The 26,164-nt window shown below is 48.3% G+C and overlaps 2 protein-coding genes across 3 annotated transcripts in view; one reads left to right on the top strand and one right to left on the bottom strand.

Moving 5' to 3' along the window:
* The window catches only part of SMG6 (SMG6 nonsense mediated mRNA decay factor), a 1,283,123-nt gene extending 1,277,491 nt beyond the window's left edge, over positions 1-5,632 (bottom strand). The window contains exon 1 of one of the 2 annotated variants that reach the window (XM_086955188.1): positions 5,538-5,632. Coding sequence is in view for 1 of the 2 variants with exons in the window: in XM_086955187.1 (XP_086811313.1) it covers positions 5,278-5,350 (73 nt within the window). In the remaining variant the exon portion in view is untranslated. Of the gene's footprint in view, positions 1-5,277; positions 5,394-5,537 lie in introns of those variants that run through there. The other variant, XM_086955187.1, reaches the window with a different exon arrangement.
* A 761-nt stretch (positions 5,633-6,393) lies between these two features.
* POLDIP2 (DNA polymerase delta interacting protein 2) overlaps positions 6,394-26,164 on the top strand; it is a 318,221-nt gene continuing 298,450 nt past the window's right edge. Inside the window, exon 1 of the mRNA XM_086955186.1 lies at positions 6,394-6,584. Coding sequence (XP_086811312.1) covers positions 6,427-6,584 — 158 coding nt within the window. The 5' untranslated portion in view covers positions 6,394-6,426. The remainder of the gene's footprint in view (positions 6,585-26,164) is intronic.

Below are 26,164 nucleotides of genomic sequence, written 5' to 3'. Positions count from 1 at the left end.
TCATAGTAATAGTGATTTTTATGAGAAGATTGTGCTGTATATATAAAGGTAGACAAGATTTTAGAAGGTCAATAAAGAAAAGAAATGAAGCTCAGCAGGCAAGAATGAGAGAAAAGAATGAGATAGAAATGGAAGAAATAAAAGAAAAGTTTTTCAAAGATTCAAAAGAGAAAGAGACAAAAGTATAGATGATATTAACAAGAAAAGGAACTAAAACATGTTCAAGTAAATTTTACAAAATGTTGGGAGGTATTTGGTGATAAAATCACCAGATGAGGGAATTGATGGAGCGAGGTGGCAAACACAAGATTTTGTGTACCCCTCAGGAAGTCAATGTCCCATAACAATAATGTTTACTAATTGCATGTTTGTGAAAATAATCAATCAACCATAGAATAAGATGCACACGTTATTTTTATTTTTTATTTTTAAATTACACACGGGGAATACTAATTCTGCTTATATGTTGCAATAATACTAGCTAATATGTATTGTTGTGTTGTGGACTAATGCATAGCTTCAATATAAACAAAATGCTATTTAAATGTGCTTTTGTATATGTTTTGTGAAAAGAGAGGGTCGATTATGTAAGTATAAAACGCATTTGTGTGGCATATTGCTAGGTAACGACTAATGGGAAACATTAGCATGGGGGGGGGTAAACAGAATGGGTTTCATTACTAAAATTAACATGGATTTCTGTTTGTTTTTATGATAGTTCCGAATGTGGCCTGTGAGGCCTAGTTAGAAAATGGCCGCTCTGAGCTACTGCGAGTGGGTATTGGTCTGCGCAGGTGCGTCAAAGATTTCTGCCAGCGCAAGTGAGCTGACTTTGCTTGAGGGAGAAGTTCAAGGTTGCATCACCCGGAACCTAGGATGGGTGCCAAGCATGAATGAGTGCATATCCAAGCGATGGGAAAGAAGGGCAATGTTGCTAAAATGCAATGTGCCTAGGCCACGGACTGCTTAAACAATAGACGTTTATAATATTAGCGGAATCATGTGAATAACAAATGTTGTAATGGTGAGGAAGTGCACATCCACCCGAATTCATCCAATCAGAACACAAGATGGTGATGTTAGTTACTTTTCTAGACAGATTAAGTTGAGAAATAAGGTATAAAAACCCCTGACATTGTAAGGTCAGGGTCGCTTTTTCCATTTCTATCGGAGATGCTGCCCGTTTGCTGACCGATTCCTGGATGTAAGAACTCTTATAATTTTTCTTATTTGTTTGCTTTGCAGGACTGTTAGGATAAGATGAGGGTGTTAGTCAGGGATGTTAGGAGAGATTGAATTTGGAACTATCTGTTCTTTGCTAAAACTTTACTGAATTCTATAATAAAGCGATTTTTCTGAGCTCTTAATAAAATGATCATGTTTTTTAAATAAAGTTTAAGAATTATTGAATAAAGTATAAATAAATGCATAATGTCGGACATACTAAAAGTTTGCTCTGAATAAAAATTAGATAAATGAAGAATTAAAAGCTGGTCTTTGTTTCTTCCTACGCCTAATTTTCGTTCTAGCAGATCCATTGCCATTATGGTGGTGTGTCTGAATATAAGTGTTTAACATGAAACCATGGTAAACTGTTTTGAACTTTTAGTGTAAATATTAAATAGATTTTAAAATTCCAAAAGACCAAGGCAGCAGACCTGGTCAAGCACTCCAGATCCTTTAGTTCTAAATTCTGGGTGGTGCAAACTTCTTCCTACACCTGCTACCAATAGGTGTATAGATCAGAAATACACAAACACGAAATGGAAGGTGCACACAATTAGAGTCAATAGAAAATAATGTATTAAGTATCTTCTTCTTTATTTAATAGTATTCATCAGACATAGGCACAGCCAACGCGTTTCGTTCCATTTGCCATTAAGGAACTTCGTCAGGGCGAGTTAGTTTAGTTCAGAGCTGTCACCAATTTTGGACAGAAACGTGAAGATCAAACAGCAACTACCAATTGTGGGTCAGAATCATATGAGCTTAAGACTTGTAGAGATGGTGTCCACACTAGGTGAGATTGAGTTAGTCCAGCTGATATCCTAAAGTTATGTTCGAAGTTCATCAAGCCTGACTGGAGTCAAGATCACAATCAGGTGATATATGAAGTTGAACTTTTGCTCCACGGTAGTTGGTATTGGTAGTTGCTGTTTGATCCTCACGTTTCTGTCCAAAATTGGTGACAGCTCTGAACTATACTAACTCGCCCTGACGAAGTTCCTTAATGGCAAATGGAACGAAACGCGTTGGCTGTGCCTATGTCTGATGAATACTATTAAATAAAGAAGAAGATACTTAATACATTATTTTCTATTGACTCTAATTGTGTGCACCTTCCATTTCGTGTTTAAATAGATTTTAGACGCTCCACCAAATGTTACAGCATTTTTCCATTGCGATTCACCAGAAGCTTTGAAGCCAAGTGTAAGTGAACAGGGTAAATGCACAGTGTTATCGGCCCCACTGGTGCATGTTTTGAGTGTTTAAAGGTTTCAGGGAAATGGCGAGTGATGATTAGAAATAATTTCTGGAGCCGCGCTGGAGCACCCGCACCATCTTTAAAACAGCTGCATCGTCTACAAAGCATCACCCCAAGTACCCCATTTATCATGCAGACAAGCTCACCATCTCTTGTGGCTCCTGGCACACCCGCAGGAAAGACACCATCAAACTGCAGACTAAGAAGTGTCAAAAAGTAAAAAGAAAGACAACAGGCCTTTTCCATATAGGCAACCGGGAACTGGAATAATATCCTTGTATATATTGGGACCGCCCCAATGCTGCTCCAATTTAGGAAAAAGCTCAAGATTCACTGCTTTAAAGAACACTACATCACAATGCATTAACCGACCAACCGCTTGCCTTTGACCATGTACAATGCTCTGCTGCCTTTTGGGAAGATTTGTGCTATAGAAATACCATGAAGCTCTACATTAAAGTGACCTTGCACTCTTTCTCCATCTCAACCTCTATCATTTTACTCTGCCACTTTCTCTACTACTCGCTACTTTTATATCTACCCTTTCTCCTAGACGGTCTCTTGTTCGGTCGTCTCTTTCTCTCTCTGATCACATCCTGCTTTACCTCTATTTTCTTCTGTATATCTCCCTCTATTTTTCTATTCAAGAAGCTGTTCTCCATATCTCTAGCTCTCCCTACCAAACCAAAAGAGAACTAAGAAGAAATGATTACCCTTTTCAAACTCCTTCAAGCCCTCATGATGCCACACAGTTTTGAATTATAAGCTTTCATAACCAGGGGCATTCAAAACAGATAAAAGCCCAGGCTACCCATCATCTTCCAGAAAAGCAGTACCAAAAGATTTCACTTTATGTAATGGCGAAGATCCTCACTGTGCTTTCATCTTCACTACTGAGTGAAAGTCAATTGTGAAAAGGAATTTGTGGTTATGAATATCTGGCAATAAATGCAACAATGTCAGCTCACCAACCTCATCTAACCAAAAGAACTTTAAACTGAAAAACTACATAAATGCATGGATCTTTGGGTCAGCCCTCTTCATTCATTGGTCTGTTCAACTGTTATTCACATTTTGCCTCCTCCCACCACAGCAAACAACATGAGGCAAAGGGTCAGCCTAATCCAGCCATTGGCTCTCTTACACTGCAAGTGACAGCATTTAACATGACCACATGTGAACATTTGACAAAAAAGTTATAAACCACACTTCAGGACAAGAGCTGGCGATCCAATATTTTACTTTGTCACTGATTTTCTCTTTCCATTTATTACACTTTTTGTATTTTTTGGTGATTCTTAAGTGTTTAATCTAGGTTTTCAGGTTACAGTAATTCAAAGCCAATGGAAATTTTTTATTGCATCAAGAATTACGCTTTTCTGTGATGTAAATTAAAATTAAAATGTGTTCCACTACTTTTTCGAAGTACAACTGCCTGCTAAGAAGCAATGATATTAATATATCAAAATTAAATGAGATGGTTTACTTTTTATAAAATATATGGCCATACATTTTTTTATCTATAGTGTATGACAAGCTATTTTTAGCGACCTGTTACCTTTCCCCCCCATTCTTTGGCTTTTGTGACATATACTTACAATAAAAAATTATAAAAAAATGTTTGACCATCGGATACGTTACCTAAGGTCAGATTGTTTAGCTTTGTCAGTGCTTCTTATAACATGTGCTAGTCCACTAATCGCCTATTACGGCAGCTTTACTGGGTCTTTGATAGATGAAGGGGCTTGTTTGACACTGAATTCCATCTAAAATACTTTTGCTACAAGACAATTTACATCTAAGTATAAAAAGAAACAGGACGTATTATGCTTGCCCAAGCTTTCTTTTGGTACTACATGTCTGGAAGATGATGGGTAGCCAGGGCTTTTATCTGTTTTTGAATGTCCCTGGTTCTGAAAGCTTATAATTCAAAACTGTGTGGCATCATGAGGGCTTGAAGGAGTTTGAAAAGGGCAATCATTTCACAATTATTCCTCACTAAGGTACGAAAATCGGTCTTGTCTAGGGTACCAACAATCTTTATGAGGGCACTGATTAATGTAATGTAATGTAATGGCCAATTTATACCGCGCTAACAATCGCTCCAAGGAGCATCTCGGCGCCAATGTGTGGTCAACCTGATGTTAAAGTTGCCTTACTGCTTAGGGAGACCAGGACCGGAGTCACACTAGTGCTCTGGCGGTTATATCTGGAAGATTGTAAATCCAAGTTTTTAATTGTTTGCGGAATTCTGATTCTAATATGGTTCAGTAGGCAATGAGAGAAAAATTCACGTATGGAATTGGGGGGGGGGGGGGGGGGGGGGGGGGGGGGGGGGGGTTCCAAAGAGGGAAAGTGAGGGAGAGTCCAGCCAAGGAAGTGAGGGAGAGCATCCATGCAGGAAACTAGGTACATAAAAAAACAAAGACTATCCTGCTAGTGATTGACTACGGATCACCTACTTGAAGGAGTGTTTCTTTACTTTATCTTCCACCTAGGCCTGCCCTTTAAAAATATTTTCGTGGAATTAATACAAAAAAAGATATCAGTGTCATGCCTCTTAACATGTTTTCATTGCTTCTTATTATGGTGGTGTGCTGAAAGGGGTGTGTCTCTGTCTTAGGAATGGGGGGCTGTCAGAGTTAAGGTAACAGGTGTTCCTATTCTCAGAGACCGCTTTACGTTTCTTGGGTAACTGTCCCTGTTACTTGAGTGGTATCCCTATAATGATGTACTGCTCTGTCTATACTTGGGTCGTGCTGTCTGTCCCCAAGTGATCTCTGCCCCCTCACCTCGCCCAGAAGCCGCCAGAATGTCCCTTAACTCTTCGGCAGAGATACGGACCCGCTGTAGTTCCTGCGCCATCAGCGACCGGGCTGGGGGCGGAGGGGGAACAAACAAACGGCGGGGGCAGGGGAGGGGCGGGGGGGCTACAGCTTTGTGCTGCATAGACATAGACGAGGGACCGTGGCGCGCGCCATCTTGGGCGGTCAAGACCTAAATGGGGGCGCAGGGTCGTTCTAATCAGTAGAGAGATAGTAATACGTATCACCTTGCACGACTGCCCGGGTGCGGTGATTCCCCCTTCTTCAGCCCAAGGATTTCCCGGTTTCTGTTTCCTGATAGTAGTTTACCAAACTGTAAATCGTCATTTCCAAGATGGCAACCTGCCTCATTGAAACGACGAGACGCACGCGAGTCTGTCTTCTATGACAATGCTCATGACGTAAGTTTTACTGTATGACTCGTAATAAGCCCTACCAGTAGTGGTTTCTACATGGTGTTTTACCGCGTCTCTTGTGCTTATAACAGTATTAAAGTCGCTGCCTCTTAATGTAGTGAGTAGTTTTGGGGATTGGACTGCCGTCATGTTTACAACACAGATGTATTTCATCTGTTTTTGTGATCCGAGGGATGAAGTCTTAGAGAGCCTGTGAATACCAAACAGGGCTGTATAATTGGTCTACATAAGCGTAGAATTACTGCTACGATGTAGTGCTTTAACAGTTGTTGCGTTTAATATGATTCTTACAATAGCTACTAAAAGGCACAAAGTCAATGAATCGGTGCTGCCTTGTTTCTTTGCTTTTTTACGCTATCTCACGATTGTCTCCCAGCACCATATGTAACTTTCGTTCACCATTAAGACTTTTGACTTTTGGAAATATCAGACACCGTTTTTCTTTCAAATGCCTTATATTTGCAATGGATAAGATAGTGGTTTTTGTTCTCTAGAAGATCCACAATCTGTTGTGTGCAGATGCTGCGAACCGATTTTCAGGAATGTGTGTAGCTTCAAGGCGGTTTTCAAATGTAGTCACAACATATTTTTTCGACATTGTCGTTGCTGTCATTATTCACGTTTTGTATCCAGGCTTTCTTCCATGTCTATGATGAGTGTAGTTCCAGTTTTCGCGCATGATCGGGTCAGTTGGTGGATCATGGCGGCCTGCGCTGCTCGGCGCTGCCTTTCTGTACTATCCCGGTACAGGGCCCGAGGCATTGGGGTCCTGGGAACGGAGCTGAGGGAGCCGCCACGACCACCCCGGAGACTGTTGTGTGGCTGCGGCCTACAGCCGGAGCGGGGCTTCAGTTCTAGGTATGGGGGAAGAATTTAGGGAATTCGTCAGCCCATAGTGCATTTTTCGAAATAATATGTATTCCTGGATCCCAAAAGTTCCCTAATTACTTTAAGCTCGTTGCCCAGCTTTTGTTTAGGGCGACAGACTCATACTGATGACAGAAGTGGAAAACTGCGAAGGGGTAGATCAATCGGTGAGTTGTTGATCAATCCTTCCTAAGGCTACCTATGTTACCTGAGAAGAACTTATTAGAATATCATGTAGGTTTTCATTTGTGACAGGCCACACAAAGACACTACACTGGCAGTCAACTTCTTACTAATAAGCATTTGCAAGCAACCGGTCTCGCCTTTGGAACCTTATATGTATTTAAATATGCAGTACATTAAACCTGCGTGCTGAAACATCTACTGTTCTTTAACATGGAGGGAAAGTTATCACCAAACTGCGTGACACACCAGGTATGGGAACACATGGAGAGAAATATTGCCTTTCAGTGGAGAATGGTATAGTCCAAAGCTCTGTTTTTAATATAAGTTCAGGGCCTTCGGTGGGTTTATCACTGAAAATAGAAGATTTGAAAAAAATATTATTGTCTACGGGTGCTGTTGTGGGGTGGACTCAGGAACACTTTAGTGCCGCTTGGCAACGGCAGGCCTAGCGCGGGGCAGGATCGCTTAAGCGAGATCAATCAGACCACAACTATACTCTCGTCGGAAGTGGCGTGCCACGAGCGGCCGCCTTCCTTTTAATAATTCCCCACAGGCCACACCTGATCTACGGATGTAGGGGTGCATGAGCGGCGGCCACTAGACCGCCAACTATTACATCCCTAACCAACTCAGTTCTTGTGTTATAATTTGATCTTAACATATTTACAACGATTCGCATACATTATTCAGTCCAAACACATGACTGGGGTACTTGCGTGATTCTCAGCTGGTGAGCCCCGGGTGTTCAGCAAGCATAGTCTCTCAACCTCTGACTCTGATGGGGGTTTGACCTCAGGCCGTATCTTCGGGTCCCTGTACGCTTTCCCAATCCGCTCCGGCCTAAGTCATCGGAGCAAAACTCGTTTTCTGGTGAGGAGCTTACTTCGGGGGATTCCCCATCTTGGCCACTCGCTGACTCATCAGCCCGTCCTCCTGGCGCCTCAGTAGCCGTGGGACTTGGGTGGTTGCTGGCAGTCTCTGGGCGTTGTTCTGGTGGGACTTCCTTAAACTATGAGATATTTCTGGACACTTCCTCCGCTCCTCTCCGCGCCTTTATCATGGAGCCATGGTTAGCAGTGACGGTCCAGGTGCCCGGCTCGTAGTTTGTTTGGAATTTTCCTCCCTGGCGTCGGCTCTGCAGGACGACTGTCGCCCCATGGTTTAGTCTCCTTTGAGTGGCACGGCGTGTGACACTTGCATCTTGGTTATGTCGCGCTCTCCGCCCTTGTGCTCCCTCGAGATTCAGTTGAGGTGATGACCATCCCGGGCAGGTGGGGAGTAGGTCACGGCGGGGACCATGGAGCATGAGGGCCCACAGGCTCTGCTGAGTCGTACAGTAAGGGGTGCTTCGGTATTCTCTCAGAAATTCGTGGAGTCTCTGTTCTGGGTCTACTTGTTCCACGACTGCTATGTGGAACATCTTGTAAAGAGTTTGCATGAAACGTTCAACGTCCCCGTTGGCTTGGGGCCACTAAGTGGTGATGCGGCGATGCGATATGCCTCGTTGTTGGAGGAATGTAGAAAACTTGGCCCCTTGCGTACTTCCTTAGGGAAACCAAGCATGGCGAAGACATTCTCTAGTACTGGTCCGACATGGTTGAAGGCTGTTGATATGACGGGTTCCACAATAGGATACTTGGAGTACGCATCTACGATGACAAGGGTGTGTTTTCGTCCTGGGAAGCTTCCAAAGTCTACGCTTATCTTGGACCATGGGACGGTGCATGCTTCTTTGGTGATAATCGGGAGGGTCCTCTCCGGGTCACTTGTTAGTTGGCACAGTGAGCACCGTCTGACGTATTCCTCTACCATGTCTTCAAGCTCTGGAGACCAGACCTTTTCTCTTATCCGTGCCTTCATCTTGGTTATGCCCTGGTGTCCCCGTGGGCTAGTAGAACAGCCCAGTTCTTGAGGCTCTGCGGGATGACTAGCCGGGGTCCTCTCAGCAGGATGCCATCGCTGGTGGCACTCAGTTCATGACGGACCCGCCACATTTTGTTAGGATTTCTTGATCTTCTGGGGTCCACGAGTTGGACAGGCGGGGTAGTCTGTCCACGAGCCTTCCTACACGGCGCTTAGTGCCTTGGTATAGACGGCATCGGTGGCAGCTGCTTCTCTTACTTTGTCTAGGGACATGCTCTGGGAGCATGACGCTAGCGCTACCAATTGGGCATATTCTTTGACGTCCTCATCTTCTCCTTGTCTCCCGGACTGAACTGGGTGCCTTGAGAGAAAATCAGCCGGGTTCTTGGACCCTGGGCGGTACACCGCCTCCATCTCGTATGGTTGCAACTGGACGGTCCAGCGTTCGATGCGTGGAAGGGGATGCGGTGCAGTCCCTTTGAAAAGGGGAATCAGAGGCTGATGGTCGGTGGCCATGGTGAACGGTTGTCCGTGGAGGTACAGATGGAAATGATTACAGGCCCACTTGATGGCGAGCGCTTCGCGCTTGATCTGGGCATACCTTGCTTCTGTGGAAGTGAGGGATTTGCTGGCGAACGCTAGAGCAGCCCACTGGCCTGGTTCACGCTCTTGAGCCAGTACTGCACCGAGTCCTACTGGGCTTGCATCGACCAATACTTCTGTCCGTTTCGCGGGATCAAAGTATGCTAGCGTGGCTTCCCCTAAGAGGGCATCTTTCATCCCTTGGAAGGCTTCCTCTTCTTTGGGGCCCCAGTGCCAGGTTGCGTCAGCTTTCGTGAGTGCCCGTAACGGCTCGCTCCAGGTGGCCAGGCCAGATATAAATCGCCCACAGTATGTGGCCATTCCCAGGAAGCTCCGCACTTCCTTCGGTGTCGTCGGTGCAGGGTTGTCTTTGATGGCTTGCGACTTCCTTAGGTCTACCTGTATGCCTTCCTGATTGAACACGTAGCCCAAAAGTTCGAGGGAGGGTGGAAGAACTGGCGCTTGTCCTTGTGTAATGTGGCTCCATATTCGCTGAGGCGCTTCAGCGTGTCGCGGAGATGTTTGTGGTGCTCTGTGGCTGTTGCTGAGTGGATGAGGATGTCATCGCTCACGTTTAGTACTCCTGGCAAACCTGATATCAGCTCTCGTATCGTGTTTTGGAACACCTCGGCTGCCGATGATATCCCAAAGTTCAACCGCTTGTACCTCCTGAGTCCTAGGTGGCTGCTGAACGTGGTGATGAATCTACTTGAAGTAGTGTGGCTCACTGGTTAGAGGCGGCAGACCCGAGAGCAGAGGACGGCCCGGGACCAGGGTTCGATTCCCGGCGCGGCTGGTTTCTGGACCAGGGTCAGCGGACTCGATAATTCTCTCGCCTCGGTGCCCACTCTGATCAGCGATCACACTCGGCAACTCTGGGCATTAGCTTGCCTCATCTTCACTAACGGCCCCACCAGACCGCCGGGGATGCCTGGTCTCACCCTGGAGATAACCATTAAGGGACCATCTCTCAGGGAAGCCAGGAAGGGTTTCGCAGCGGTCGAAGCGCCTTGGGACCCTCCGGGTAAGTAGTGCGCTATATAAATGCCTATACATACATACATACATACATCTGCTCTCTCGGACATGGGGTAGTTGGTGATACTATGTGGCGTTCCATCTTAATCGCTTTATTGGGCAGCCGCATGCCGATACATAGGCGTATGGCTCTTGGCTGTTTGGGTTTTTCCACAATGACCATCGGGGATACCCATGGTGTCGGCCCTGATACTTTTTCAATGACTCCTTGCTCCTTCAAGGTTTCCAGCTCCTTCTCAACGAACGGTCGCAGGTGAAAAGGGACTCTCCTGTGTCGCAGGTCGACTGGGGCGACCAACTTATCATTGTGTAGCTTGATTGGGTCACACTTTATGCACCCGAGGCCTTTGAACAACTCTGGGAACTGCCCAAGGAGCTCTTCCACCTGGTACGTCCGAATTCGTCGAGCAAAGGCGATCAGCTTCAGATTTTCTGCAGTGTGGCTGCTCAGGAAGGTATCTGCTTCGCTGTCGACGTGGATTGTGGCGATCACCTCAAGATCGTCTGCCTTGATAGGTACCGTCATTTTTCCTTTCAGTAGCAACAGCGTGTCTGCCCCTTACGCGTAGATTCAGGTCTTGCATAGTACTACAGGAGGGCGAGGTCGTAGGCTTTGGTATTGTTGTAGGCCCATGACGTTCACCGTCGCTTCTGTGTCGATGACCGCTTTCACCTCGGTTCCCGTGACTTGTACTATGCACGTGGGTTGTGGTCGGCGGCGTTGCTTGAGTTCCCTGGCGAAAGACACAATATACACCTCTTCTTCGTCGTCCTCTGAGGAATCCTCTATGGTCGGTAGGTGTTTAGCAGGTGTTCTCTGTGCGTGGTTAGGAGGCGCAGTATCTGCCACCGACAGGTGTCGAACAGCTCGTGTTGGGGCTTCTGTCCTTGAAATTCTCGGTTTCTGTTGCGCCTTCTACAGACGGATGCAAAGTGATTAGGTATTCCGCAATTGGTGCAGGTCTTCCCTTGAGCAGACAGTCTTTAGTAAGGCCAATGTTGTGTGTGAGGATTTTGAAAAGTACTCACTTGTGGATTGGGAGCCCAGTGGAGCTCTTTGAGGTGCAGGTGATATGAGTGGAGTTGAAGGGGAGCCTAGCCACTACATTTGCTATGGTCTGGAGTCTTCTGGTCAGTTGAGCGTTGATTCCGTCATAGAGTACGTTGCTGTAGCCTGCCCAGCTTGCTGGAGATGAGGGCTTGGGTGACTGTCCTGCAAGTGTTGGTTGGAAGCCATTTGAAGATCTTCTTGAGTATCTTGAGTGTGTGGAAACAGGAGCTGGAAACTATTCACTTGGCCGGTCATGGTGAATTGGATGCTGATTACTGTGTATGTAGCTGCAAACATTGTGAGTTTTAACTTCGGCAGGCCACCTGATAAAGTCAGAGACCGAGGTACTTTTGTTGAAGATTACTACTTCCGTTTTGTCAGTGTTGAGCTTGAGGCAGTTGGTTTTCATCCACCTGGAGACTTTGGTTATGCACACAGAGAAATTGGTCTGGTGTTTGACGTCTTGTCAGAGAGGGAGAGTATGAGCGGGACGTAGTCACTGTAGGATATTGTGATGATTCCTTTGGCCCGAATGATGCTGGCGAGTGGGGTTTTGTAGGCATTTACAGGGTGGGCTGAGTGAGGATCCATGTAGAACTCTGCATATGAGGAGATGAGGTTGGCGACGTCAGAGGTGACCAATAGGTGGCCTGTCAGGAAGGAGCAAATTGCAGGTACTTGAATGCCGGCTTCGTGCAGTCGTTGGATAAGGATGGGGTATAAGACTGTGTTGATGGCTGTGGAGAGGACCAGTAGGATGAGGGCCACAGTGTTACCTCTGTCAGTGATCATTCGGAAGTCGTCCATGGCGACAATGAGGTTGATCTCTTTGCTGTGGTTGGGCCTTAATCCAGATTAATTGATATTGAGTAAGTGGTTGTCGTTGAGGTGGATGGTTAGGCATTTGTTCATCATCTTTTCCATGACTTTTGCTGGGTTGGGTAGCAGGGAGATAAGCCAGTATTTGACCAGCTTCTTCTCGACTCCTCAGTATTTTTTGAGGAGGGTGAGTACTGTTATGTTTCCAGACATTAAAGTAGGTGGGTGTGATGATTGAGTCATCCAGCATTGTGGTGAAGGCTCTGATGAGGGCCAGTCTTTTGATGAAGACATAGTGAGTGCAAGGGTCCTCTGGAGTGGATGGTCTGCATGATTGTTTCAGTTTCTTGAATGGTGATGGTGAGCCAGGTGATCAGAGTGGTCCTCTGGGTGTTGGTTGAGATGGGCAGGAGGGCTAAAAGGATAAAAGATGGGGTTTAGAGTTGTCGTAGATGCTGATGGTCTTGTTGCTGAAGAATGGGAGTAGCTGGGTGCTGAGATCCTGAAACAGTTAGACTGGTGTGGTTTGCTGACGGAGAGATGAAGTCTTTCACAATGGCAAAGATTTCCATGGCTCTTTTGGTGCTTCTTTCAATGCAGTATTTGAGGGTTTGTTAGCTCTGACTTGTTGATGGTGGTGTCTGAGGGTGGACTTATAGGTGCTCTTGTTGGTTTCGTTATGACTTTGTCTCCCTTTGCATTCAAGTTACTTGCAGTGGCTTTTGGTGAGCCTGAGCTCTTCCGTGGACCAGCTTGTTCGTAGTCTGGTCCTCGTGGGCTTGTCTGCAAAGGTGGTGATCCAGGCATGAAGTTGGAGATGGATTCTGGGAGGTTATTGTTGAGTCAAGGTTGGTGGTGACCAGGATACTACTGCGATCTTGTACCAGTCCCATTGGGAAGTTTAGAGATGGTGTGTGTGCGTGGGGGTGTGGCGGACCGGAATACCAAGCGCGGAGGCCGTATATAGTGGGCAATGTTTGATTTATTTCCGTACGGTTGCTCAAAACAGGGTGATTAGCAAGAGTCAATGATCCAGAAATGAAAGGTACAGCTCCACGGGTGGAAGAGGGGTCCAGGTCCGGTAACGATGTCAGCGGGTTCTCCGGGTCTTCTACTCTTGGGGATGTCCTCGGAGGTACCGGGAGAAAACAAAGAAAAGAAAGAAGCCGTTAGTCCTGCCGGACTTCTCTCGTCGAATCCCTGTTACCAGCACCGGGAAGTGTGAGGGGTAAGAAGACGAAAGTGAGGAGGGGTCGGAAGGGTCAGGGTAGGGATGGACACAAGCTGGGTATCGAGAAGCAGTAGGGGTGTAGGGCGGTGGGACGTGAGGATTAAAGGGTTTCTTTACAAAAGTGGAGGAGTGCTTTACAATATTTACACAGTGCTCCGAGTGACGACGTGAGCCTAAAGGGTAGTTCAATTATACAGAAAGGAGTTATTTACACTGCACCTAATGTGCTATCAGAGGGGTTCGTGTCACTCACCCGCTCCGCCGCAACTCTCCAAGTTGAGTTGCGGCCGCTCCCCAGCAACCTCCGGTGGACTCCACCAATCTTCGGACCACTCTTCTTCCTCTTCGCTCGTCCTCTCCGTCACCGCTCCAGTCGGGGTCTCCTGCCACAAGCTCGATCCGACGCCGGACTGTTTCCTGGGTCCGGTATTTCTAGTGTCCTGGTCACGTGAGGGGGAGGTACTTCCGGGGTCAGGAGGTAGTGCTTCCGTGTTTCCGTTGTTCCGGATTGGGTCCTGGAACAGAGGACAGAGGGTTGGACATATGGTGGGTTGGGTTGCTACTATGGACGCTCTGGCCGGGTTCTCTGTCGTACGGGAAGGACTGCAATACCGTGGTGTGTGACGGGTATGTGGGGCCGCCGTATCACATGGTGTTTCTGCGGTGGTGTGGGATGAGTATACTGAAGTTGACAAGGAATCTTTCAACTGAAATACTGAAGATGAGAGGACTCTTTTTGAATATTTGCTTAGCAGTATTATCTAGGACTAAAATTCCACCTTAGAACTGCTTCTATGTACTCTGAGTCTCTGTGAGCATGTAGAAAATGTTAAAATAAAGCAGCCCCAGACAATCGCAGTGAGTAGATGAAGCTTTGTACATCAAGGGTTATAAACTGGAAGGCTGTGCGTTCTTTTTTGTCGTACCAGACAGAAGATCCTGAAAGGCCAGATTCATTACGTAGGTGTACTGTCTGAAACTAGGGGTATTTTTAGTTGAGGATGAACTTAATTCTGAAGGCTCTTTGAGGGCAATGTCATGACTAATGTCCAGTCAGGACACAAGTGCTGTAAGCATCGTTGCTGTGGCCTAATGTGGAGGCAGAACTCCTCTTCTGCCAGAGCTGGGCTCTCATACAAATTATTTAAATAACCTTTTTCACCATTCTTCAGTCTGCTGTATTTGACACCTTTTTAGGTCGAGCCTGGGAACACGCATCCGAAGGATGCGGTCCAGGTGGAGAACTATAGCGAGCTGACACGGGGGAATGACGGACAAGAAACTGTCACGCGCTTCTCCCTGGCTGGATTCAGCTGCCTGCACGCGCATCGACATTCACGCATGCGCACAGCCACACGCATACACAGGCACACGCATACACAGGCACGCACACACACACACACACACACACACCCCGTCGCCGGACCTACACACACACACCCCCTCCCCCTCCACTCCCCCCCCCCCGTCGTCGCCGCCGCCGGACCTACACCCCCCCCCCCCTCGCCGCCGCACCTACACACACACCCCCTCCCCTCCTCCACAGTCACACACACTCGCATACACACAGACTCCAAGACACATAGACACGCACGCTCACACATATACACAGCCCCCGCACGCGCGCGCACGCACACACATGCCCCACTCACCGGCTTCCTTGGTGCGGCGGCTCACCTCTCATCGGCAGCTGCAGGGCCCGGCAGCAGGACTCTTCCTCCCTCCTTCGGCGCAGGGTAGGCTCCTGCCTGCTCCGGTGCTCCAAACAGCCGCGGCTCTTCCGTGGGAGGCGGGGAAGGCTCCCGCCCTCCTACTTCCTGTTTCCGGTTGTCCCGCCCGGCCTGCCTGACTTCCTGGTCGCAGGCCGGCGGCGATGTTCCGTTTGCCTGAGGAAAAAAAGCAAGACGGTTGTATGTGTGTGGGGGCCGGGGGCCGGGGGCTTCTCGCTGTTTTTTTTTGGGTGGTGGTGGTAGGGGAGGTGGTGGCTGCTGCTGGGTGGGCTGTCGGGAGGAAAAATGACTCTGGAGTCCATCATGGCGTGCTGCCTGAGCGAGGAGGCGAAGGAAGTCCGGCGGATCAACAACGAGATCGAACGGCAGCTCCGCAGGGACAAGCGGGACGCCCGCCGGGAGCTGAAGCTGCTGCTGCTCGGTAAGTGACAGCGGGCGGCCCCCTCCCGCTCCGCCTGGCCCCGGAGCCAACATGCTTCGTGCACTAGTCCATTCCTCAGCCCTGCCGGCCACTCCTCAGCCCCCTAGCCCTTCTCTGAATTGTAAACCATGATAGTAAAAAAATGCTTGAACGTCACACTTGAGGACTGGAGATTTGTGTTTCTTTCACAATGCTGCCTTGCGGGAGGGGAGGGGGCGCGGCTGGCACAGTCCTCGACTGAGGGCACACAGTACGTGTGTGTCCATGCCCGGGCAGTGCATGGTCGTAAAGTAAGGGATGTGTGCATTTTTTTTTTTTGCACACATCCCTGTGTGCGCGATGCCTCAGAGAGGGCGTTTTCGAGCCATCCGCTCTGATTAGGGAGTGGTGGTGCTGTGCCTGTGTTGGTACCTTTCAGATTTCATTGCATTCAAAGCGATACTTCATTTCTCACACTCGGTTGTTAAGTTCCACAAAAATGTGGGTTGTCGTTGTATCTGGGGAGCAGAAACATACCACACTTCCTGCCCTTATGCATGCGAGACAGCTTGAGAAGGGGTTAGATGTAGAATTCTAGGCCCTCAGGAAACACGAGCGCCTGGAATGTGAGACGAAAGATGGCAAACGCAAAACGCCGATAACATGCGTGGGGCTTGTAAGTTGATACACGTTTTGGTGCAGGTCGAGTTTGTTCGCACATGCCTCGCCACACATGGCCTTTAATGTCTCAGTTGTCGTGTACTGACTGCCTTGGCATGGTTGCATTCTGTGTGTACATTACTCCGCACAGAACCAAGGCCCGGATGAGGAGACAACAGTAAGGGCGGGATGGAAACGCAGCCTCTGATACAGAAGGCGATGGTGTACAGTGGGGTTTCGAATGCACCCATTTTGTCTCAAGAATGGTACGCCCTGGATGGATATAGTGAAGTAACTTTAATGGGTCCTTGAAAGATATCAATCAATACTATCTGTCCTTACGTTCACATAAATATTCGAATTGTTATCTTGCTTTCAAGGCCCATGGTCCCTGTTGCAGTCAATATTTTATAATGTAAATTATTGGTGGTTGGGTTTCTCCAACTGGTATATAAGCATCCACTTGGGGAAAGTTTAACCTCGCTGAAGTCATTCGCCCTGAAGAATGAGAGGTGGCATGGCATCCTCTACTGATACTCATATATTATACACATTGTCCACAGGAACCATTGTTCCTTGCTATATACTAGATACCCTGGTTCCTTGTGAGTAGGGTGGCCCTTGTTTGCCTGTACACGATCAACTTGAGTACAGCATTCGACTGGACAGAGTGTTGTGATTTGTAATGTACACTGCAATCCCTCGCGTTTTTGGAAGACTTAACGCAAGGGATTGCTGTTTCAGTCGGAATAGGAATGTTGGGAGTTTCAAGACCGAGCAGCTGGAGTTCGGCTGCTCTGGGGAGTTATCTTAGTAAAGGAACTTTAATTACACGGTCGTGCGTATCATCTTTGGAGAATACTGCTACATTTATGTGGCGACGAGTTGGATAACTCTCCGGCAGGTCCACAACGTAAGATATTTCTGGGAATCCTTCCTCGTCTGATTTCAAGTTGCAATTTTCATGGAGGCACTGGTTTTCATGTTGTGGTTCTCACCTGATCGTGCTGGTCTATCCGCGTTGCAGTCTTTCCTTGATGGCTGTTTGGTGTTGGCTGGTGTGGTTCCTATGCTGATTTTAAAAAAGAGGTACTTCCATAGCAGCCTTGCTAGAGCTAATGCTATAGGTGTCACATTTGCAAAAGTTAAAACTATTGCCATTATAAATGCCAAAGCTATTAATTTCGCTATTTTCAAAACAAAAACACATAAATAAAAACATTGCCATTCACAATACCAATAGCTCAAACTTTCCTAATGCGAGACCTATTGCATTGTAAATGCTTGTTTTAAATGGAACTCAGCTTAACTTCTAAAATGTACAGGTAATACATCAGTTTACTGAGCAGCCTAGTGTTTATTCCAGCCTGTGCTTGACATATAGGTCTGGGGCGAGTTCCAGAGCGGTCCCTGTTTGCCAGTCGTATTTAGGAGGTGTGATGTGGCTCTTGACGAGCAGGAATCCTTTCATCACTCATGATCACTGTAGTCAGACAGGAAAAAGTACTGATTGTGGCTGTAGGAGAATAGAGTCTGCTTCCTATGGTCACCCCCACTTTTTGCTGTGATTCCCTGGTTTTTCGAATTTATTGTGGCTGTGGGCCTGCTAATCAGACCCACAGCCCAGCTGTTCTCTCTCTAAATTGATACCATGCACTTTAGGTACATACCAGATTGGTTACTAGGTCACCCTGTATAGTGTACCATAGGTACTCAGGGCATACGTGCACATTAGGCCTACCAGGGGCTGCAGCATATATTGTGCCACCCCTGGTTTGGCTGCCAAACTGAGACCACAGGTATGTTCACAAAGCCTGGGTAAGGTGGTGTAATCACCCCTTACTTAGATATAGTATCCATATATATATATATATATATATATATATATATATATATATATATATATATATATATATATATATATATATATATATATACCTACTGGCGATAGCCAGTAGGTATATATAGTTAGGATTTTTTCTCTATGGGACTTTTGAAAATTCTATGCCTAATAACTTTGGCGTTTGTGGACGGAATCGGCTGAAATTTTCAGGAAAATGGCACATTTTGTTTCTGAGCAGCTCCTGGAAATTTGGGGGGGGTTCGTCAAGGGGGGGCTGAGAAAAAAGGGGGGTCCCAAAACGCGATTTTCCCATGTTAATTTCCATAGGGCGGTTGGACTCACTTTTAGCCCGAACGGCTGAATGGATTTACACGAAACTTGGCAAAATTGTAGGGACTGTTAGCCCGATGTGCCTTTGCTAGGTCTCAATATATGTGCTTCAGTGGATTTTGAGAAATTAACGTTTAAATCAAGATATATATCTGTAACAGCGCTCCGGGCAGCGATCCGGTTCGCGAACTTTTCGCGTATCGGAACTTTGCGATGCGAAGCTGATTGGCTCTCCGGTGTCTGTCAACATTCTAAACAGTCCGTAGCGGCCGCCATCTTGTCTCTCGGTAGGATCGAGAGACAAGAGGAGGCCAAAACAAAGGGGGAAATGTAGGAAAGGGGGCAATGTAGACCCCTTCTGACCCCCTAGGATTGATGAGGGGGATATTATAGAGCCACGCGGGGCAAAAAAAAAAAATCCGATTTTTTCGCCGTAAAGACGCGTCTTGGTTCGCGAACCGGGCAGCTAACCGGGCAGCTAACCGGGCAGCTAACCGGCAGCGTAACGTGAGTCGGAGGAGTAGCTGATTGGCTGTCAACATTGTAAACAGTCCGGAGCGGCTGCCATCTTGTCTCTCGAGAGACAAGATGTGGTGAAAAACGAAGGGGGAAATGAAGGAAAGGGGGCAAGGTAGACCCCTCCTGACCCCCTAGGATTGATGAGGGGGATATTATAGAGCCACGCGGGGCAAAAAAAAAAAAATCCGATTTTTTCACCGTAAAGACGCGTCTTGGTTCGCGAACCGGGCAGCTAACCGGGCAGCTAACCGGCAGCGTAACGTGAGTCGGAGGAGTAGCTGATTGGCTGTCAACATTGTAAACAGTCCGGAGCGGCTGCCATCTTGTCTCTCGAGAGACAAGATGTGGTGAAAAACGAAGGGGGAAATGAAGGAAAGGGGGCAAGGTAGACCCCTCCTGACCCCCTAGGATTGATGAGGGGGATATTATAGAGCCACGCGGGGCAAAAAAAAAAAAATCCGATTTTTTCACCGTAAAGACGCGTCTTGGTTCGCGAACCGGGCAGCTAACCGGGCAGCTAACCGGGCAGCTAACCGGCAGCGTAACGTGAGTCGGAGGAGTAGCTGATTGGCTGTCAACATTGTAAACAGTCCGGAGCGGCTGCCATCTTGTCTCTCGAGAGACAAGATGTGGTGAAAAACGAAGGGGGAAATGAAGGAAAGGGGGCAAGGTAGACCCCTCCTGACCCCCTAGGATTGATGAGGGGGATATTATAGAGCCACGCGGGGCAAAAAAAAAAAAAAAATCGATTTTTTTTCGCCGTAGAGACGCGTCTTGGTACGCGAACCGGGCAGCTAACCGGGCAGCTAACCGGGCAGCTAACCGGGCAGCTAACCAGGCAGCTAACCGGCAGCTAAGCTAAAAAAAAAAAAAAAAAAAAAGATTCGATTTTTTCGCCGTAGAGACGCGTCTTGGTACGCGAACCGGGCAGCTAACCGGGCAGCTAACCAGGCAGCTAACCGGCAGCTAACCGGGCAGCTATATCTGTAACAGCGCTCCGGGTAGCGCTCCGGTTCGCGAACTTTTCGCGTATCGGAACTTTGCGAAGCGGAGCTGATTGGCTCTCCGGTGTCTGTCAACATTCTAAACAGTCCAGAGCGGTAGGGATTGTTTGTTTGATGTGCCTTTGCAAGGCCTCAAGATATGTGCATGTGTGGATTTTGTCTAATTAAGGTTAAAAAAATATATATATCTGTAAGCGTGCTCCGGCGCGCTTACGTTACGGGTTTGGTTTGCGCTGCAGAGGCGACGCGTCATGAGGCGTCTCACGTGGCTACGTGATACGTCACGTAATAAAGAGTATATTTTACAGCTACAGATATTAGCTTTTAAAAAACCAATGAAATTCAATGAAAAAACCACAGGTTATAGACTATATATAGTTAGGAATTAGCATTTACAAAACCTTGAAAATTCACTGAAAAAACCATAGGTTATAGACCATATATAGTTAGGAATTAGCATTTACAAAACCTTATTTTACTCGCACAAAACCATTGAAATTCCATATATAGTTAGTTGCACTAACTATATATCGCGCACCCGCAATCCACTGCTGATGATGTCACATATTACATCATTCATGACATGGTCAGTGACATCACTGATGACATCACTGATGACATCTCAAATGACATCACTGATGACATCACTGATGACAACATCCAGTGACTGTATGTTTCTGTAAAGTTAAAATATGTCTTATATTTTGAAGAATGAGTGGATGTATAAGTGTCTGGATGAAGGATTTAGTAGGTGCATGACTGACTGATTGAGTGAGTGATTAAATGTGTCTCACTGAGTGCATGGGTTAGTGACTAAACTGTTTTAATTTGTGCATCATTATATCTGTTGTTCTACAAACTGCTGCATATGTTGATCAGTAGCTATATGAGTAACTGTATGGGTTGATTGGTTGTCCAAGTATTTGTATGGGAAACTGAGTGTGTGTGTATGGGTGGCTGGAAGGTGTGTGACTCTGTACATAGATGTGTGAGTAGTTGATTCACTATATGTATAGATTCAAAAGTGCATGTGCAAACAGCTGTATGGGCGGTTGACTGTGCATGAGTGTATTAGTGAGTGAATGGATATCTCAGTGCTACATGTCAAAATAAGTACATATGTAAAACACAGTACATGTGAGAGTTGACATCTATAAATAACTGTGCATAAGAGCCAGTGAATGTGTGAGTGGCTGTATGGATCATTGTGAACATGTATCAGAGATTGTATAAGAGAGTAAAGTAAATATGTGTTAGTATATGTTTGAATAAGTAAGGTGTGTATAACTGTATAGTTGAGAAAATGGAGGTGTGATTGATTTTTGGCATAACTGACTAGGTGTGTGAGTAACTCCATGGATGAGTGACAGTCTGTGACTGTCTGTTTACACTGATTGTATCTAAGGTTATATTAGAGTCTGAAGAGGTTCATGGTATTATCACATGAATGATATCATCAGTGATGTTATCAGTCATGTCAAATGAGATGTTTTCAGTGATGTCATCAGTGATGTCATTTGAGATGTCATCAGTGATGTCATCAGTGATGTCACTGACCATGTCATGAATGATGTAATATGTGACATCATCAGCAGTGGATTGCGGGTGCGCGATATATAGTTAGTGCAACTAACTATATATGGAATTTCAATGGTTTTGTGCGAGTAAAATAAGGTTTTGTAAATGCTAATTCCTAACTATATATGGTCTATAACCTATGGTTTTTTCAGTGAATTTTCAAGGTTTTGTAAATGCTAATTCCTAACTATATATAGTCTATAACCTGTGGTTTTTTCATTGAATATATATATATATATATATATATATATATATATATATATACACATATATAGACACATATACTGCTATAAGCCACTCCTATGGTAGGCCTCGACAATCCTGGAGGCAGAGTGCTTGGTTTTATGTGAGGGTGCCCTAGCATGAGCTGAGCCCTGCTGCAGCTTTCGGAACCATCTCCTTATAGCTGTTCTATGATATAGCCATACCATATACTCTTAAGTGCATTATAATCATCTCGGTTAATGCTAACTTTGGTTTGGCGTTATCAAAACATGTTGTGTAAGGTGTCAAACACTTTGGAATACCACCCCCCTCTCCCCACCGCCAGTCCTGGCGGCGGGGGTAGCATTCCACCCTTTTAGAGGGAGAAGACATGTAGTTACTGCTTTACCCGGTTAAAGTTAAACAGAGCCTCAGCATCACAAAATGGATGCTGCTGCCACAGACACGAGTCTGACCTCCTGCTGCTGGACGAAACTCCGGCAGGGGGGGCCTGGACAATGGGTTTCCTGTCCAGGGAGGTGCTGGCACCTCCCCAGGTAGGGGTTTTGTGTATTGGGGCAGGGAGGGTTGCATTCAGTGAATGCTTCTAAACACTGCCTGGGGCACACAAGGTGCTCCATGCATAGCCCAGTTCAAACCGGTTGCTGGGGGACAGAGCCCCAGCGCTAAACTGGACAAAGGGAAAGGGGTGTAACCACCCCCTTCTCAGGTCCACCCATAGGAGGGATCTAGCCAGGTAGTCCAGCCCCCATCCTTAGTATAGGAGCTGTGTCCCTAGGACTTTAGATTACCCTGGACGAATCTTTGAAAGACATATCCTGGACCGTCGACGTTCCATTCTGACTGGAAGACGGAAGATATCTCCCTTGTGGTCAAGGAGTGACCACCCTGTTCAAACAGGTACAAACAGCTACTTTACTGGTCTGCATTTTCGAGGCTCCCGCCAGATCCCGAAGAATCTGCGACACAGGAACTGGACTTCCAGACTTCTCTGACCGCGACCCACATCCACAGCAAAGCTGAGACCCGTGGCTGACACGAGAGACGTGGGACCGGAACTCCTGGACATCCTGCATTTTGCAAGCTGCACTCCTTCAACAAGGTATCTCGAAGTTGTGCTTTGGGGTGCTTGAAGCCCCAGGCCAGAGCACCATTTGCACCGAAGCCCAGGCCCCCACACTCCGCGAGTCTTCTGTGGGTCTCGCTATTTAACTTGCTTTCCTGGTTGCTCCAGGCTTGTTCCAGCTTCCCTGAAAAGGAGAAGCGCCACAGACCTTGCTGGTCTGCAATAGAGCCAATCTCGACATCCTGCGTGGATTGCGGTTGCCAAGGCTTGTTGAGTCCAATCCGGATACCGACACCGCAGTCAACTAGATCAATCGTGGGTGGGACAGCTCGAATCCAGCACCTGGTCATCGTCGATGCCTCCTGGACCTCGTGGCTGAAGAGACAAGTTCGACTACCTCACCTGAAATCACCCGACATCGCCTGGTTCCTTCCTGGTCACTGACTAGTGACCCAGGCTCTGTCCCTTCTGCTTTCAGGTTCTTCAAATCTTCGATCCACCCTTGGATCCACCCGGACACTTTTCCTCTGGTCGCCTGCAGCACTTCTTTGCAGCTCTCCATAGAAAACTACGAAACCCGACACGAAAAGACACCTATGCACCCGGCTTCCCTAGTTGAGGTAACACGAGTACTTCGGTGCTCCTATGGGTTTTGACTCTCGAGGTGTCCTAGTTTAAAAGGGTTCCATCCTAGTCCATCCGGAAGTGTCTTTAAATTGTATATTTGTATCTTTTACGATCTCCATAGAAAGTCAACGGTAACCCGCGCCTGTGTTTAGACACTGCACGTGTCTCCCGCGGGCCTCCTACTTCCTAACCTTTGGTCGATTTAGAGTAGCCCCAGTGATTCCACAGGCCCCAGGCCTGCTTTCTAGTTCTCTTGTGGTTCTTATACCACTTTCTTAGTATATGGTTTGTGAGGCCCCTAGGGCATAACGTATACTGTGCAACTTATCGTATATTAACTGTGTGACTTGTAATGTATTTTTACCTGTGACCTCATAAAGAGTGCAGAGGGGTTGTGTTTAAATTAAATACGGGCGTGGCCAAGATGGCGGGCTGAGTGGTCGCACTCGCTGTGAGCTCCGCCGGCCCTGGGCCCTTCACCTACCAGCATCGCATTGATCTCCCCCCTGGGACGCTGCGTTCGGCGAGATAACGGAGCCGGACACCGGTGTGGTTGCTGAGGGGGCGGAGACCGTCTGAATCAGAGGCTAAACGGTCCCGGAGCCATTGCCGGGAGCAGGGGAGGCCTGGGGCTCGGAACGGAGGTGGAGGCGGAGCTTGTTTCTGGCGGCCGTCCGCCTTGGTGACCGCAGAGGGGCTGCTGTCTTTCCCCCCCGTCCCGGACATTCTCACCTCACCCCACCTTGCAGCGAGTCCCGAAGGCCTGCGTCGCTTGGTCCCCGGAGGCGGGGCATCGGAGGAGTGAGCCTCTGGGCCGGACGCTACGCAAGGCCGTGGCTTGGGCCTATGCCCCCGGACCTCGGAGACGCTAGAGGTCACAAAGAGTGGTGCTTCCCGACGGCCCGTCGGCGGGACCCCCTGGGTGCGAGGCTGCACCCCCAGATCTGCGGGTGCCCAGCAGGGGGTCGAGGAGCTTGGTGTTGCTGCTCATGGAGATCCCCCACGTGAAGCCGAGGCTGCGGCCTACCTCTCCTGAAGTTCCGGAGGAGCAGTGGTGGGGTGTTCTAGCTGCTGGCTGCGGAGGGGCTCGGCTGCCTGTGTCATCCTGAGGTCGGCCCTTCCTCCGGCGCCGACCCCTTGGCCAGCGTCGCCTCGGAGAGGCCGGGATTGAGGCGCTTGGTGTGGTGCAGCCCACACAGACTTGGCGGTGGAGCGGTGGCACGCTGGACGGTAGGCACGGTCCCCCCTGCTGATATACCCGGGAAGGATATACCGGGCCGGTTCGAGGGGGGGCCCCCTGAGGAGCGGGAGACCTGGGGATCGCGCCTGTGGTGCCGGCCGTGGTAGAAGAGGGAGCAGGGCTAGGCCGGTCGGGCCTGGAGACCCGGGTGGGACGCCAGTCCCCGGAGTAAACAGATCACAGCCCGCTCCATAGCTCATCGGAGGAGGCCTGCTGGTAGTACGGGCTACCCCACTGGGTTATTGGTGGTGAGGTGCAGGGTAGCGGCGGCTTGGCTTGTGGCGTAGACCAGTGGCTGGGACGGAGCCCCTCCGAACATTCGTGACGGCACCCTAGCAGACACAATGGCGAACAACAGAGGGTCCAAGAAAGGGGAGCGCACCCTGCCGGACATGTTAGGCAGGAGCAACGCGAGACAGGATAGGGGACAGCCGTCTCCAAGTCCCTCAGGTGGCTCCCAGGGAGCGAGTGGCGGGGAGCCACCGGTCACGAGATCCTTCCTTGAATCCCTCTTCAGTTCATTGCGGGAAGATTTCCAAACGCTCAAGCAGGAAGTGGCAGGCGAGGTCCGAGAGATACGAAGGGAGGTTGATGGCCTGGTAGATAGAGTGGCCACGGTGGAGGACGCTGGCCCTGCCAGGGACTAAGAGATCACGCAACTGCAGCAGGAGGTTATCCGGCTCCGAGACCAGCACCTTGATCTTCAGTCGCACGCCGAGGACCTTGAAAACCGCTCCCGGAGGCACAACATCCGTGTCCGGGGAGTTCCTTCCCGAGAAGAGGGGAAGGACGTGGCTGCGTACCTTGGGGACTTATTCAGAGAGGTGCTGGGTGAATCTGCCGAATTCCCCATCCGGATCGATAGAGCACACAGAGTGGGCTTGCAGCGCCGGTCCTCGGCGCCTCCTCCCGACATTCTGGCCTTCTTGCCGGACTATCCCCTGAAGGAGCGAATACTTCGCGAGGCACGGAGGAGGTCATCCTTGGAATTTCGGGGTCACCGGGTGGCTCTCTACCAGGATCTCGCAGCATCCACCCTGCAGAAACGCAAGGCCTTCAAAATTGCGACTGACTTTCTTCGGGAGCATGGCTCTCAATACTCCTGGGGACATCCTTTCCGCCTCATTGTCCGGTGGAATCGGACTCTACATCAGCTGCGTTCCCTTCAAGATACGTGTGGGGTGCTGGGGATAACTGCTACAGACGACGGAACACACACGCCTCGCCAGCGCCGTTTCACTAGAGATGGTTGGCAGACAATCCCTGGCCGGCAGTCTTCTACTTCCTCAACGCGGCCAGATTCGCCTACTGTAACGGCGGACTTGGACGATGCAGCGCGAGATGGGGCCAATGTCACAGCAGCGAGTGAAGTGGCGCTGACAGCTTGAATGAACTCCGGGGGGAGATCGACATCGCCATAACTGTAATGCAGGTTTGAGGGTCCGGGGGGGGGAACGGGGAAGTGCGTGGTGGCTGGACATCCACTTTTCTGACTTTCCACAGGCTTGTCCGTTACGGACCGGACTGGGACAATGGGTTCTGGAGGGTTTTGGGGGGACCGAAGGGGTGGGGTCGGGGT

Source organism: Lissotriton vulgaris, chromosome 2_1 (genome assembly GCF_964263255.1).
Source record: "Lissotriton vulgaris chromosome 2_1, aLisVul1.2, whole genome shotgun sequence".
Lineage (NCBI taxonomy): Eukaryota > Metazoa > Chordata > Amphibia > Caudata > Salamandridae > Lissotriton > Lissotriton vulgaris.
Note: the sequence above shows the minus strand (reverse complement) of the source record. Positions and strands in the feature narration are given on the sequence as shown.